The 17,222-nt window shown below is 39.2% G+C and overlaps 1 protein-coding gene across 4 annotated transcripts in view; it reads left to right on the top strand.

Annotated features, from left to right (window-relative positions):
• runx2.L (RUNX family transcription factor 2 L homeolog) overlaps positions 1-17,222 on the top strand; it is a 178,748-nt gene that overhangs the window by 106,540 nt on the left and 54,986 nt on the right. For all 4 annotated transcript variants that reach the window (XM_018261541.2, XM_018261538.2, XM_018261539.2 and 1 more), the window contains 1 exon segment: positions 7,991-8,147. In XM_018261541.2, the coding sequence (XP_018117030.1) occupies positions 7,991-8,147 (157 nt within the window).

Below are 17,222 nucleotides of genomic sequence, written 5' to 3'. Positions count from 1 at the left end.
TTGGGTTCCAAGTTTGGGGATCCTCCTGCATAGATTCACTTGGGGAGGTGCTGTAGACGGGGCATCACTGATGCACATACAGGTATAAGACCTGTTATCCAGAATGCTCTGGACCTGGGGTTTTCCGCATGAGGGGTCCTTCTGTAATTTGAATCTCCATTCCTTAAGTCTTTTAAAAAATCATTTAAATATTCATTAAACCCAATAGAATTATTTTGCCACCAACAAGGATTATTATATATTATATCTTAGTTGGGATCAAGTACAAGCTACTGTTTTATTATTATAGAGAAAAAGGAAATCATTTTAAAAATTTGGATAAAATGGAGTCTATGGGTGAAACAACCTTTGGAGCTTTCTGGATAAAGGGATTCCAGATAACGGATCCCATACCTGCATTTGCTTACAAATGGGGTTTATGGGAGATGGCCTGGTTTTTGCCTCCAATAAGGGTTAATTAGATCTTAGCTGGGATCAAGTACAAGGTACAGGTATCATCATCATCATTTATTTATATAGCGCTGTCAAGATACGCAGTGCAGTATGGGACCTCTTATCCAGAATGCTTGGAACGTGGGGTTTCCGGATAATGGATCTTACTGTAATTTGGATCTTCATACCTTGAGTCTACTTGAAAATCATTTAAACATTAAGTAAACCCAATAGGATGGTTTTGCCTCCAATAAGGATTAATTATATCTTAGTTGGGATCAAGTACAAGCTACTGTTTTGTTATTACAGGGAAAAAGGAAATAATTTTTGTTTGGCTTACTTGGATAAAATGGAGTCTATGGGAGATGGCCTTTCCCTAATTTATAGCTTTCTGGATAAAGTTTCCGGGTAATGGATCCCATACCTGTACTGTTTTATTATAATATTTATAATTATTTATAATTATTTTAAAAAAGAAAATTAGAATTATTTGATAAAAATAGAGAGATGACCTTCCCATAATTTGGAACTTGCTGGATAACAATTTTCCGGATAATGGATCCCATACCTGTGCTAAAAACACCCAGCAGTACTGATGCAGCGGACGGAAGGTAAATTCCTTTTATGCTGCTAACTGTATTTTGTTTATTAAAAGAAATTGCTAAAAATCTGGCAAGTTCATTATAAGCCGTAGTTGTGTGTGTTTTTTTTAACGAGCTCCTGGAGGCTATGGAATAACCCGTATTAGTGTATTTCTCAGGCCAGCAGCGGGTACAGGATTTGTATGGCATAATTCCCTAGCAATAAAGGCAAAGAAAACATAAAATATATTAGAAACGGTGCAGTTACCGTATGTCTGGCCAGTTAATACTCGCTGATACAGATCTATGTGCAGGATTTCAGCTAGATGCCGTAAATTTAGCCATTGTTACTGGAACTATTTTATATACAGAAAGGAGCTTTTAAAATATCAGGAAGGATTAACATTGTTTCAGCAAATGGAGTGTGGGCTGGACATTCGCAATAATAACATAAAAGTCAAAAAACAGCAATTTTACAATAGAAGATTGTGAGCCGAGCTGAAAAAGAAATTTGTCCGATGAAATGGGGCTGCGATTTATATATAACTATTCAAACACGGAGATGGTCACTTTTTTACTTTATATTATTACTAATGATACCAAATTGCAATCTATAATCCAGAAACCCATTATCCAGAAAGCTCTGATGTAAGACAGTGCCTTTTCCCCACAGAGTCCAAGCCAAAGCCTTCTCACTTAATCCAGCATGTCGATAACAAAGCAATGCGATTGGGGATTTTTAGTCTTTGCATTATAGTACAGGTATGGGACCTAATATCCAGAATGAGATAGTGAAACCCAGGCTCTTCCAGATAAGGGATCTCTACATAATCTGGAGCTCCATACATTACAATTCAAAGGTACTGTTTTATTATTATAGAGAAAAAGAAAATAATAAAAAAAAATTCGGTTAAAGGAGAAGGAAAGGTTAAAATTAAGTAAGCCTTATCAGAAAGGTCTATATAAATACACCAGTAAACCCTCAAAGTAATATTGCTCTGAGTCCTCTGTCAAAATAAACAGCACATTTATTTCCTTCTATTGTGTACTCATGGGCTTCTGTATCAGACTTCCTGTTTTCATCTTAAACCTCCAGGGCAGGGCTTGAGCATGCTCAGTTCGCTCCTCTCCCCCTCCCATCTCTGCTGTAATCTGAGCTCAGAGCTATGCGTGAGAGACTCAGGGAGGAAGTGATGTCACACCAAGCTAATACTGCAGCTGCTATCCTAAACAAACAGAGAGTGTCTAGAGCTTTTCACTCAGGTATGGTAAAACATTCTACAGAATAAATATAGCATTCTAGCTTGCACTATTGTGGCTAATCTATTGGCAATAAACTGCCTCCATAGCTTTCCTTCACCTTTAAAATGGAGTAATTTGAAGCCTTCTGGATAACAGGTTTGCCAATAATGGATCCTATACCTGTAGTAATAATTCATAAAAAAATAATGGAAAACCCCAGTTCCCAAGAATTCAGGATAGTAGATCCCTTACCTATATAGGTAGCAGTTTGTTGTAGCAAATTATGTCCCTTTCTCTTCCCTAAATAACATTTATTGTGGAAAATGTTCCCTGTTTTTTTCCTTGCAAAATATTGACAATATTAATAATTCATTTCATTCTATGGATTGCTGGAAGGAGTTACTTAAAGGGGTTGCTCACCTTTCAATTAACTTTTAGTATGGTGTAGAGAGTGATATTCTGAGACAATTTGTAATTGGTTTTCATTTTTTATTATTTGTGGTTTTTAAGTTATTTAGCTTTTTATTCAGCAGCAGCTCTCCAGTTTGCAGTTTCAGCCATCTGGTTGCTAGGGTTTATTACCCTAGCTACCATGCATTGCTTTGAATAAGACACTGGAATATGAATAGGAGAGGCTTGAACAGAAAGATAAGTAATAAAAAGTAACAATAACAATACATTTGTAGCCTTACAGAGTATTTGTTTTTAAGACCCCCATTTGAAAGCTGGAAAGTCAGAAGAAGAGGGGAAATAATTAAAAAACTATAAAAAAATGAAGACCAATTGAGAAGTTGCTTAGAATTAGCCATTCTATACTAAGGGGGTTATTTACTAAACTTCGAATGCAAAAATCACAAAACATTCGTGATTTTTTTATTTATAAAATCAGACTTTTAAAAAATCACAAATTTTTCAGAATCTATTAAACTCCGAGGATGGAAAAGTCCAAATCAGAAAATCCGGCATCTCAGACCTGTCGAGGTTGCATATAAGTCAATGGGAGAAGTCCCAACGATTTTTCGATGTGCGCTGGGTTTTTGGGTGAAAAATCGAATTTTTCATGATTTTTTCCCGCAAACAAAATTTTCAGGGAAAGTGTATTAATAAATAAGCCCAAAAAACCCGTGGGGATTCGGTCAGAGTTTTTTCAGAAAATATTGAGATAAATTCAGACTTAATTCGGATAAATAAGACCCTTAAAATTAATTTAAAGGTGAACCACCCCTTTAAACGTCTGGGCAGTTGAAGTCGACACTTTTGTGCAAGATATCATTGGATTTTTTTTATGTAAATATTTAAATTAGGGTGCAAATTTGGTTCAATATTCAGTAAAAAAAAACTTTTTTGGAGCATTCGGTATGGTGATGCATCCCATAATAATATATATAGTTTTTCTTCCTAATTATTCTAATTATTAGTTCATTCAAAGAAATCAGCCATTATAGTCGCTGTTGCTAAATGAAATTTGAATTGCTTAGGAGCTTGCAGTAATTAGTCGTTTTGTAAGGTGCCGTCATTTTTTCATACTGGTTCTGCCATTAAAAATCTTCATCCTAAAAACAGAAATATAACAGCAATTTAATAAGTTCCAGTGCCTTTTTATGACTTTGGTTACAAGTTTAATTGGTAGCCATATGCTCCTTGGTGTAGGGGGGAGACATACACACATAGGAAAAATAAACTCTGGTAGAGGAGGAAAGCTTTCAGCTTTCAGGATATTGAGATAGGAGGGGAAGTGTTAAATGTTTTCGGAAGAAAAAAAAATGGAATCAGTATCTTTTCTGGAATTAAACCCAGAGCAAAGAAATGTGTACAGAGATGTCCAAATCCCAGTATGGAAATCTGGCTGGAGCAGTAGTAGGGTCTACAGGTCAACCTGAAGGTCTGTTATGGTGATTTTTGGGAATATATTTGTTTTCCTAGATACCCCTGAAAGCCCAACTAAGCAGAGATCTGGATTGAAAACACTATTACTAATACAGGTATAGGTTCCAGAAATTAATTATCCAGAAATCTCCGAATTACAGGAAAGCCGTCTCCCTGAGTCCATTTTTGCAAATAATTCATAGTTTTAAAATGTAATCCATTGTACTTTGTAATAATAAAACAGAGGCATGGGACCTGTTATCCAGAATTCTCGGGACCTGGGGTTTTCTGGATAATGAATCTTTCTGTAATCTCGATCTTCATACTTTAAGGGGCCCATTTACTTAGCTCGAGGGAAGGAATAGAATAAAAAAAACGTTGAATTTCGAATGATTTTTTTGGCTACATCGAATTGGCTTCTTCGACCTTCGACTACGACTTCGAATCGAACGATTCGAACTAAAAATCGATCGACTATTCGACCATTCGATAGTCGAAGTACTGTCTCTTTAAAAAAAGCTTCGACCCCCTACTTCGCCACCTACAACCTACCGAGGTGCCATGTTAGCCTATGGGGAAGGTCCCCATAGGCTTTCTATCAACTTTTAGGTCGAAGAAAAATCGTAAAAAAAAAAATCCTTTGAATCAAACGATTTGAAGGATTTAATCGATTTTTCGTTTGATCGCTCGATCTAACTATTTGCGGCAAATCCTTCGACTTCGATATTCGAAGTCGAAGGATTTACCTTCGGCGGTCGAATATCGAGGGTTAATTAACCCTCGATATTCGACCCTATGTAAATCTGCCCCTAAGTCTACTAAAATATAATTTAAACATTAAATAAACCCAATAGACTTCCAATAAGCAAATAGTTCTGCTTCCAGTAAGGTTTAATTATATCTTAGTTTGGGTCAAGTACAAGGTACAGGTATGGGATACATTATCCAGAATGCTCTGGATCTGGGGTTTTCCGGATAACGCATCTTTCAGTAATTTGGATCTTCATACTTTAAGTCTACTAGAAAATCATGTAAACATTAAATAAACCCAATAGGCTGGTGTTGCCTCCAATAAGGATTAATTATATCTTAGTTGGGATCAAGTACAAGGTACTGTTTTATTATTACACAGAAAAAGGAGATCATTTTTAAAAATTTGGAGGAATCACTTGTGAGGACCACCGTGTAGTCAGTTAACTGTTAACTGCAATAGTAACTGCCACAACATATGGATGAGCAGTTCCTTTCCTCAAACAAATGGCAGTTGCTTGAATGAGGCAACGCTCTTATGTTTTCCTTTCACTGACAGTAACACATTTTCACAAGAGTTTCAAAACTGAGCACTTTCAAGCGTGACAATGCCATAAAACCATCAAATGTAGGGTAATATTTATTGGAAGTTTATACTGATATAATACACAAGAGCCATGAATATCCAGTAAATTTTATCCTTATTAATGATGACTAGTGATGTCATCAGTTATAAACGGTGAGTAGTGATGTCATTTTTGTCACATGACTCACTAAAACTTGTGTATTATAATAAATAAAGTACCCCCTATTGTAAAATATAAGAATATTAGAAGTAACCTTGGAGTTCCATGACCTTTATATGGTCATGGAACTCCTCGGTGACTTATAATATCTGTATATTTTACAATAGGGGGTACTTTATTCACTCTATTAATGGCACCTGTGTATTATATCATTATAAATGGTGCTTCTGTCAGGGGGCCTATCGGCTCCCAGCGGGAGTAGTCCGTACCAAGGAGGAAGCCCAGGAGCAGAAGTCCAGGTCACAGGCATGAGTTCGCAAGGCAGGCAGCGAAGAGTCCAGAACAAAACAGAATAAAGAGAGATTTTTTAACTTTGCCTTCCTCTGGATCAACTGGCAGATAGGTAGTTAATAAAAAAAAAAAAAAAAAAAAAAAAAAGGGTTGAACTCGATGGACATGTGTCTTTTTTCAACCATACTTACTATGTTACTATGTTACTATGAGAGAATGACTTGGAATATATATTTTTTTTTTTGGAATTTGACAGAACAAAACAGAGGTGAAAGTCCAATAATCAATAGATAAGCAATATAATAGCACCCAGGAATACTGACAAACAGATTCTATTATCTGGCATTGAACATGTGACCCGGCGTCAATGCGCCGGCGCCGCAGTTTCCCACGTGTGAGCCATGGGCGCCGATATCTTTGGTTGCGGCGCCACCGAAGACGGATGCACCTGCCGGCGCTCTTGACAGCTTCATGATGTCATTGGTTATAGTTAGTGGTTAGAAAAAATATGGTTTCCTTGTATTATAAGCATATTATTTGTATTCCATGACCTGTATGGAAGTACTTTTGTCTTTTATCTAATGTAGCCATGACGTTCCTCAATAAATTTTATATTAGGGCTACATCACTTTTAAGTCTATTGTTCATGTCTGGAAGGCAAAATAGTTGGGGTTGCAATAGTCCAGATGGGTAATATGTGTGTTTGTTTGTAAGGTGGCCAAGCAGTAGGGGTTGCAATAGGCAAGTTGGGACATGATAATGACGTGAATGATAGTATTGGTCTGTAATGCGGAAGGCTGAACGGTAGATGTTGTAGTAGCCAAGATGGGACATGATATGGGAGGGAAAGATAGTACTGGTTTGTAAGTTAGAAGACTAAGCAGTAGAAGTCACAGTAGATGAAACATGATAATCATGGGAACAAGAGTATTGTGGAATTCTGAGCAGCAGAAGTTGTGGTAAACATGATGGGACATGATAATGACATGAATGAGAGTACTGGTCTGTAATGTGGAAGACTGAACAGTAGATGTTGTAGTAGCCAAGATGGGGCATGATAAGGGTGGGAAAGGCAGTACTGGCTTGTAAGTTAGAAGACCAAAGCTGGCCATAGACGCAAAGATTTGATCATACCAATCTCCGTTTCGTACGATTTTCAGGTTGTGTGTGGAGTGTCCGTGCCATGACAATCGTTCGTTCAGGTTAGAAAATTTCTGTTGGCTACCGATAATATCTCTGCATGTACTGCCGAACTGACAATATAAGTGGGAGACTGTCACCAGCTTTTGCCAGACATAACTTTGTATGATTGCTGTCAGGGGCAGAACATCGTCTGATCTGTTCTTTTACTACTTTATTTGATCTGAATGGTTAGTGGCAGGTCGGGAGATGGCACCGAACGATCGTTCGTCCGATATGAAGGTAAATCTGCACGTCTATTTATGGCCAGCTTTAGTAGTTTAGTAGTAGAGTTCACAGTAGATGTAACATGATAATCATGTGAACAAGAGTACTAATTGTGTAATTCTGAACAGCAGAAGTTGTAGTAAACATGATGGGACATGATAAGGGTGGAAATACTGGGAGTACTAGCCAGTAAGGTGGAAGCATTGATCCGTCAAAATTTTCCTTTTTCCTTTTTTTCTGCAGTTAATTTGTCTCAATAAATAGTTAATTTTCAGTTTCAGCAACATTTTAATACTAATTTTACTTTACTCGCAATTTCTAGAAAGGAGTACTACCCCACTAAACCCTCACTTCTGTACCTGATACTGCTGTAACTCTTCTAGGGTTTAATGTCTTACCCGGCCATCTCCTTCACTGTGTATCTCAATTTTCTGAGTTCAAATCCTGCCACTTTCACTTGATTGCATCCATAGCATGTCCCATCTTGTCTACTGCAACCTTTATATAATCCATTAATATATTACTCTTGCTGTTTAGAACCACATTAATGTCAGTCCCACCCAACCAGCTGGCTAAGGATGTTGGGAGCAGTAATTCTCAGCTGTTCAACCTCCTTATAAAAAGTAAGCCAGGTGCCTCCATCTTTGTTAACCCTTTTGTATCCTATATACACAGGTGGTTGCCCTAGGAGAAGTGGCGGATGGTTCTGTGGTCACAGTCATGGCTGGCAATGACGAAAATTATTCAGCGGAACTCAGAAACGCCTCTGCAGTCATGAAGAATCAAGTGGCAAGGTTTAACGATCTGAGATTTGTGGGCAGGAGTGGAAGAGGTAAGGCCCCTTTGCTCATTGCACAGATACCACTGCACCCTCATACCAAGTTTGTGGTTAACCTATCAGTTAGCACTGAAACACATGGCAGAGCAAAGGCCTCCTGGGAGCCAACAGGTCTTATATGGTCTTTGTTATTTTTTGTAAGAATTTTAGCATGGGGGTTAGAGGCAGGCAAGCTGGAGCACTCATGTTTCTTCTCCTCTTGTTGGTTCCATCTTTGTTATAAAAATTGCCTCAAGGAGCAGAGAGGAGCGCTCAGAAGAGCAAGGAAGCCCTGCACTTAATGCCTTCCTTGAGCAGTCAGTAGGTACAGGGCTCTCAATGTGCCTTGCCTCCATCTGTGCTACTTCTTGCACCTACAAAATAATGGAGTGTCACAGGTCTGGACTGGGAGTCAAAATAGGTCCTTGCATTCCAATTACACAGAGACCCAAATAGTCCTCCACCAGCCCACTAAATATTGACTGTCTATGGGACCTTACAGCAGCCCCTCTGGTATTTGCCAGAACCCACAGATTGCCAGTTCAGGCCTGGAGTGTCATGGAAATGCTCAAGGGCCACCCAAAGCTGACCTCTTACAAGGCGAATACTTTTCACCCCAATAACCAAAGTGAAATAATTGCATATATCAAAGTTTATTGTGTGCAAAAAATTGCCACTTTGTCCCTGTTTTTTTGCAGTTGCATCTTGTTCCCCCTTACTTCTTTGACCTTGTGGCCTGAATAACAAGCTGCCTACAGAAAAGGTCCCTTTCTGGTCAACTATAGGCACTTACAACTCCCAGCCTCCCCTCTATAGTATTAGAACATATATTTAAAAAAATGTAGTTCATTAAGAAAAATAGCCTATGAATTTTTATTTCTTTGCCTTGATTTACGGGCTAGTTGTTTTCTCCTAAATACAGCACATGGCAATAAACCAGACAACTGTCAACCGGGAGACAGCGAAACCCGTAGGCTGCTGTGGTTGACATTTTTACTGCTAAGTGAAGGCCGACGCTCTTATCCATTCTCCGCAGACCTTGAGTCCATTTGCTCAGAATGAAATAAACATTTGCTTACTTTGCACTTTTCCTGAAGTCCATCGTGCCGGATACTTAATCACGACCTCTTCTGTCTCTTAATCAGCTGCCTTTTTTTTTATCCCTTTGGCTTTTTTTCAGTTTGTTCTAAAGCAGTTTCCTTTCTGGTATGACACGGAGCCAATGTTGTTCTCATTCTGTATCACTTCAACCAGTCTCATCATCTGGTTCACAGAGACCTTTAAAGGGGACCTGACAGTTTCTAAAGGTTTATTTTCTAGCTCTTGAGCTAAACATTTTTTTTCCTGCTGCAAACTATTCACTCATGATGTTAGTCCCTGACCTGTCTCTGTCTGGTTGTTATACCTACTTTTGGTATCGCCACATAACTTGCACCAGGGGTCCCCAACCTTTTTAACCCGTGAGCCACATTCAAATGTAAGAGTTGGGGAGCAACACAAGCATGAAAAGTCCCTTGGGTTGCCAAATAAGTGCTGTGATTGGCTATTTGATAGCCCATATGTGGACTGACAGGCTCTACTTAGCACTATACTTAGTTTCTATGCAATTAAAACTTGCTTTCAAGCTTGGAATTCAAAAATAAGCACCTGCTTTGAGGACCCTGAGAGCAACATCCAAGAGGTTGGAGAGCAATGTTGATTACAAGCTACCGGTTGGGGATCACTGACTTACTCCTTGGACAATGTATTGTGTGGTTGACAGTTTGCCCTTAGGCCAATGTCACACATAACCCAAGTAGGAGATTGTTCCATACCCCTCTGTGCCTCCTGTCATTCTAAGGGATGGGAACTGCCATTCGCAACTGCTGACAGGTGTCATATAGAGGTATTGGGAAATCAACCAGCAGAGAAACCTTATGTATGCTATTTAAGGCTACTTCAGAAATCAGCTCAGCTACCTGGGGGTCGTGCCACCTCTTTCCCTAATTAGTGCATCACTAGTGAGGACCACTGTGTAGTCAGTGGAAGGGTCATATATGATGCCGATCGCGCAAGCTTGAAGTTCCCATTGGATCGAGGACCGCATTGGTTTGTTGATGTGGTCCTTGATTCCAATGTCTGCATTCCTGGCCTTGTGTTTCAATCATTCGATCCACGGTTGGATCAGCCCGATATTGCTCACTCAAGGTGAGCATATCCATGCAAGATCTGCTCGTTTTGCGACCCCTCCAGATGAGCAGCTCTGCCCATGTATGGCCACCTCTAGTCTTGGACTGGGTTTCCTAGAGCCTACTCTAGGCCCACTTTCATACCACTGAATGGTTTCGATCTTTATCAATGGTGTAACTACAGCTACAGTGGGAGGTATAGGGGGCCCATGAGGAACAATTTCAACACAATCCGCACAACCTCTGTATATGTTAGGGGCCCTAAAATTATATTGCTGTGGGACCCTGTAACATCCAGTTATGCCACTGATTTTTATATAGGATGGGATGGTGGGAATTCTCCTAGGCGGGTGCTCACAAAGACTTGGGACAACTGGGAGACCCTTTGGTACTCTGGTAGGCCAGTCAAAAGCAGCAGACGTTAACCTCCTGAAAGATAATTCTGAGTCTTTGGTCGTGCCCAAGGTACACCTTGACTATGTCACATAAGAAACCTTGTACCACCACTACTTGGGTATTCATACAGTTGACTCCCTAAAGGTTCATATAAGGATATGGTTATTCTGTTATTGATTGCATGCTGTGTGCTGCAGGAGGCACGTAACCTTACTATTGGTACAGACAAGCACAATATGGATAAATGCAGTGGAACAGCGCCTCCTTTTTTCCTAAATGATCATTACAGAACTCACGCTTGCCTTTCCAGAGCAATATCTGTTCACGTCCTCGTGCTACAGAACGGGACAAGCCATATACAAAACATTTCTCCTTATCCACCTCCATAAACCATCTCCTTTCAATGTAAATGTTTAGACGAATGTAAATGTTTATATGAAGGGAAATCGCATTACTGGCCATTTAAGCAGCCCCTTACATTCGACATTTGCTCTTTTTTTTTTTAATCTTAATACTGTGTTTTCTCATGTGTTTTCTCCTCTTTGGGAAATTGGGTTTGACGTTGGAAAATGTGGGCAGATTGACAAAGAAAATCTTTCCTGTGTGATCATATAGACGATAAGTCCTCCTGGCGCTTTTATAAAGAACGAGGGGGCCACGAAATGCTTTTGTCAAAGTCTAGAGTTTCTGGAGGACCTGAACCTTTCTCCTAGGGTCGCCAGCTGCATTGCCATTAGATAAGTGATAAGTTCACATACAGAAGCTTGTGGGACTCTAGTCTAACCCAAATACATGTCCCTTAATCATTTTTCATTCCTTCAGTTTTATACTGCTACTATCCTGCCTTTGTAACACGAGCGTCCCTTGCTTTTGTGTCGGACCAGCAGAAGAAGCTAAAGTTACTAGTGATGGGCGAATTTCTCCAGTGAAGCGTTTTCACGAAAAAATCTTGAAATTCGAGCGTTTTCACAAAAAACGAGCAATTCGAAGGTTTTCATGGAAAAATCAAGCAATTCGAACGTTTTCACTAAAAGCAAGCAATTCAAACGTTTTCACTAAAAGCGATCAATTGGAACGTTTTCACTAAAAAATCTAACAATTCGAACGTTTCACAAAAAAAAATCGAGCAATTCGAACATTTTCACAAAAAAACCCGGAAATTGGCTCTGGCGGCGAAACGCGGAAATTCACCGTGAATTTGTGGCAGGCGAATTTATTCACCCATCACTAGGGGGCCCATTTACTTAGTTCGAGTGAAGGAATAGAATAAAAAAAATTTCGAATTTCGAATGCTTTTTTTGGCTACTTCGACCATCAAATTGGCTACTTCGACCTTCGACTACCACTTTAAATCGAACGATTCGAACTAAAAATCGTTCGACTATTTGACCATTCGATAGTCGAAGTACTGTCTCTTTAAAAAAAAACTTCGACCCCCTAGTTCGCCATCTAAAACCTACCGAAGTCAATGTTAGCCTATGGGGAAGGTCCCCATAGGCTTAGCAATCTTTTCCCCATCGATCGAATCGTTCAATCGATGGAATAAAATCCTTCGATCGAACGAATTGCGGTAAATCCTTCAACTGCGATATTCAAAGTCGAAGGATTTCCATTCGGCAATTAACCCTCGATATTCGACCATAAGTAAATTTGCCCCTAGGAAATACTGACGCAGGAGGTGTCTGGACGCTTCTCTGCTCATTTCTATGACGGGTGATATTCTGAGACAATTTGCAATTGGTTTACCTTTTTTATTATTTGTGTTTTTTGAGTTATTTAGCTTTTTATTCAGCAGCTTCTCATACAGCTGATCCTGCTAGGTGTGCCCGTGGGAAGGGAATTAGATTGCATGCTGTGATGGGGCAGGGAAACTTTTTATCCATTCAGTTTGTTTATACATCAAGGGATTTACAAAAAATTACTATAGATCCTGTATATTGATTATCTTTTAAAGGGGTGGATCACTTTTAATTCAACTTTTAGTATGTTATAGAATGACCAATTCTAAGCAACTTTTCAAATGGTCTTCAATTTTTATTTTTTATAGCTTTAGAATTATTTGCCTTCTTCTTCTGACTCTTTCCAGCTTTCAAATGGGGGTCACTGACCCCATCTAAAAAATAAATTCTCTATAAGGCTACACATGTATTGTTATTGCTACTTTTTATTACTCGTCTTTCTATAAGGCCTCTCCTATTCATATCCCAGTCTCTTATTCAAATCAATGCATGGTTGCTAGGGTAATTTGGACCATAGCAACTGTAGAACTGCAACTGCTGAAATTGCAAACTGTAGAGCTGCTGAATAAAAAGCTAAAAAAACACAATTAATAAAAAATGGAAACCAATTACAAATTGTCTCAGAATATCACTCTCTACATCATATTAAAAGTTAATTAAAAGGTGAACAACCCCTTTAAACAGGTGTGAGGCTTTCGGATTCAGGCTTTTTGCTGCATATGGCTAGCGCTTTAATAAATCTTGAAAAATTTGAGTTTTGCTCCAAAAAGCCCAACAAGAGTTAGGGTTGCCATCTTCTGTCCTATGGAACTCCGGGCAGGGGGTGGAGCTGTAAAGTACTGGGGGAGGGTCTGTGATGTTGTGGGCGGGTCTATTATGTCAAGGGCGGAGCTATGACATCAATCGCCACGCCACATAGGAAATCCTGCCCAGTTTTCCTCATTTGGAAAACATGGCAGGCACTTTTGACCAGCAAAGGCCTTAAAAAAACCAGGCAGCTGGTAGAGAAGAGATATTTATCCAGCGGCACATGTGACACTGCTCTGATATCATAAGTACAACTTGTATTTATGTGTCTCCTGTAATAGAACTCAGGCCTTTTTTTTTTATATAAATTAGATTTTGTTTCTATTGGAAAAATGTGAGCCCAAGCGCTAGCTCTGCTGAATTGATAACGTCTGTCAGAGTGACCTGCGAGGGCTGGGTCACCTTAACAGCGATAAGCCCCAGTGATACGGCTCAGTGGGCATCAGGTTTGCCAGGAGCTGTGCCATAATTAGAACGGGAGTCGTTAGTCTAAACACAGCCGTATCATTGACATTAACTTAGAGACTCGGTTGTTGCGTGCTGAGGTCACGGATTCATGTAGGAGACATTGGGGAAGTCGGGATTGTCAGAGCTGAGAGATGATGGAAAGACGATTACACTCTCTTACTGTCAGGGCAGGAGATATGATACATATGGGGGTGTAGAATGAGAGAGGGGGTAGCAGGAAGCCCATTAAAGGGGAGGTTCACCTTTGAGTTAACTTTTAGTATGTTATAGAATGGCCGGTTCTAAGCAATTTTTCAATTGATCTTCATTGTTTTCTTTTGTTTATAGTTTTTTTTAATTATTTGCCTTCTTCATCTATTTCCAGCTTTCAAATGGGGGGTCGCTGACCCCATGTTATCTTTTTATCCAGGCCTCTCCTATTCATATTCCATCCCCAGGGCCGGATTTTCTTTTTTGCCGCCTCCTTAGCCGTCTGGGTCCTAGCGCCCGCCGGTTTGCATGCACCCCCTGCGAGTGAATGTGCCCGCCACCAGGTGGTCACACATCCTACCCCCGCGAGCGTGCTAGCTCACACGGCTACCAATGCTCCTTTAGATGCAGCCGGCTCCAATTTTGCCTTTGTGGCCTCGCAAGAAATCCAGGCCTGTCCACTCCCTTATTTAAATCAATGCATGGTTGCTAGGGTAATTCGGACTCAGACTTGGACCAGATTGCTGAAATGGCAAACTGGAGAGCTGCTGAATAAAACATAATAAAAAATAACCTAAAAAACCTTTAAAATGGAAACCAAGTATGGAACCTGTTATCCAGAATTCTCGGGTCCTGGGGTTTTTCAGATAATGGATCTTTCCATAATTTGGATCTTCATACCATAAGTCTACTAGAAAGTCATGTAAACATTAAATAAACCCAATAGGCTGGTTTTGCCTCCAATAAGGATTAATTATATCTTAGTTGGGGTCAAGTACAAACTACTGTTTTATTATTACACAGGAAAAAGGACATAATGTACTGTTACCCGGCCCTTGTAATCATGACTATAGTTTATTTAAATGAGCAACTGTAAAGCTATAGGGCAGCCATTCAAGCACTAATAGGGCAAGGGGGCATATGTTTCCATAGCAGATAAAAAAATTAAAATATATATATATATATATATATATATATATATATATATATATACACATACCTCCTCAACTTGCAGCCCTTTGTTTGTATTGGAAAGTCCTGATTTTCTCTGCACTGAACAATGTTTCTAACTTAATTGGCTTTTGACAGAGAGCCCAGAACAGCCACAGCTGCAGATAAGATACTTTAGTAACAATTTTGAGATAAGCAAATAATATTTTAACAATATTGTAACAATATAAGATAACAGGTCCCTTGGGTGAAGACACAGAAATATGTTATATAATAATATGTTATATGTTTCATAACCTGCCAAATTTTGTAAAATGAACATGGTAATTAGGGGGTGTGGCAACAAAAATACACATGGCCAAAAAATCTACGCTGCAACTTTTTTGTCCCTTTTTTTATTTACAAAATGTTGGGAGGTATGTATATATATATATATATATATTGTATATACACACAGGTATGGGACCTATTATCCTAAATGCTCGGGACCTGAAGTTATCCGGATAATGGATCTCTCCGTAATTTGGATCTTCATACCTTAAGTCTACTAGAAAATCATGTAAACATTAAATAAACCCAACAGGTTGGTTTTGCTTCTAATAAGGATTAATTATATCATAGTTGGGATCAAGTACAGGTATAGGACCTGTGATCTAGAATGTTTGGGACCTGTGGTATTCCAAGTAATGGATCTTTCTGTAATTTGGATCTTTATACCTTACTAGAAAATCATGTAAACATTAAATAGACCCAATTGGCTGGTTTTGCCTTCTACTACAAGCTACTGTTTTATTATTACACAGAAAAAGGAAAGCATTTAAACATTTTGGATAAAATGGAGTCTATGGGTGACACAGCCTTTCCGTAATTTGGAGCTTTCTGGATAACAGGATTCCGGATAACAGATCCCATACCTGCATTTACTTAAAATGTGGTTTATGGGAGATGGCCTTCCCGTAATTTGCATCTTTCTGGATAATAGGTTTCTGGATAATAGGTAATTAGGTCTCATAATAATAGGCAGTTTCCTTGATGAAACAGACTTGTGTAGGCGATAGGGCCCTTACATTGCAAGCTCCACTGGGGCTGATGAGGAATCTCTGTAAAAAGGCTGTGTATACAGTATGTATTTAATGTATCTTTCATAGAAATCTTCTTTAGCCAATTTATTATGGATCTGAAACACATCAGAGGATGTTCAGACTTTTAGTGTGAGGCTTCTGAGATTTGGCCGGGTTCCCACATAGCAATTTTTGTATTTAAAAAAGAAGAGGGGGCTCAGGCTGGCTCAGCTGCAGACGTTTCACGCATGGGGGATAGAGGGAGAATAATGATCCTCTGAAAGTAGTGAATTATATCCCAGTGACCTCCTCACTCCCTGCATCTTATGATCTTAAGGAAGGAAAGGACTTGGGTGTCAGATTATGGATCCGCTCCAGTCTGCTCATATATAGTAGGAGGTTGGCATAATGGGCCCCAGCTTGCCTTCCTCTTCCTCTTCCTCGCTGAGCTTCTCACGTTGCAGACAGAGCCCCAGCTTAGGTTTGTGAGAAGGGAGAAAATGCTGAGCTCGGCAGCTTGCGAGGGCAGATACAATAAGCAGCTTTTATGCCTCGGGATAAGGCGGCCGCTCGCTAACATTCCGGATACAGGTCTCCAGAAATCCGATGGGAAATTGATAACATTAACCCTTGCAAGAAAAAGTGCCATGTTCAGTTAGGGTTGCCACCTGGCCGGTAATACTGATGGCTGATCCCAATGTTATTAATAGGGAAAAAAGATAAATATATAGGAAGGCCGGTATTTTTTTCCAAAAAAGGTGACAACCCTATGTTCGGTTAATCAGATTTTAAAAAAAAAAAAGTTAGTTACATGTATTTTTAATGGGGTGGTTCACCTTTAAGTACATTTTAGTATGTTATAGAATGGCTAATTCTAAGCAACTTTTCAATTGGTCTTCATTATTTATTTTTATAGTTTTGCAATTATTTGCCTTCTTCTTCTGAGTGCTTCCAACTTTCAAATGGGGGTCACTGACCCCATAAAAAAAACAATTGCTCTGTAAGGCTACAAATGTATACAGTAGTTATTGCTGTTTTTTATTACTGATCTTTATATTCAGGCCTCTCCCATTTATATTTCAGTCTCTTATTCAAACCAGTTCATGGTTGCTAGGGTAATTTAGACCCTAGCAACCACATTGCTGAAACTGCAAACTGGAGAGCTGCTGAATAAAAAGCTAAATAACTAAAAAAAAAACACAGATAATAAAAAATGAAAACCAATAGCAAATTGTCTCAGAATATCCCTCTCTACATTCTACTAAAATGTAACTCAAGGTGAACAACCCCTTTAAGAAAAGGCACCTTTTA

The sequence above is a fragment of the Xenopus laevis genome, chromosome 5L (assembly GCF_017654675.1).
Source record: "Xenopus laevis strain J_2021 chromosome 5L, Xenopus_laevis_v10.1, whole genome shotgun sequence".
NCBI classification, from domain to species: domain Eukaryota; kingdom Metazoa; phylum Chordata; class Amphibia; order Anura; family Pipidae; genus Xenopus; species Xenopus laevis.
The sequence above is the reverse complement of the archived record's forward strand: the minus strand, read 5'-3'. Positions and strand labels throughout refer to the sequence as shown.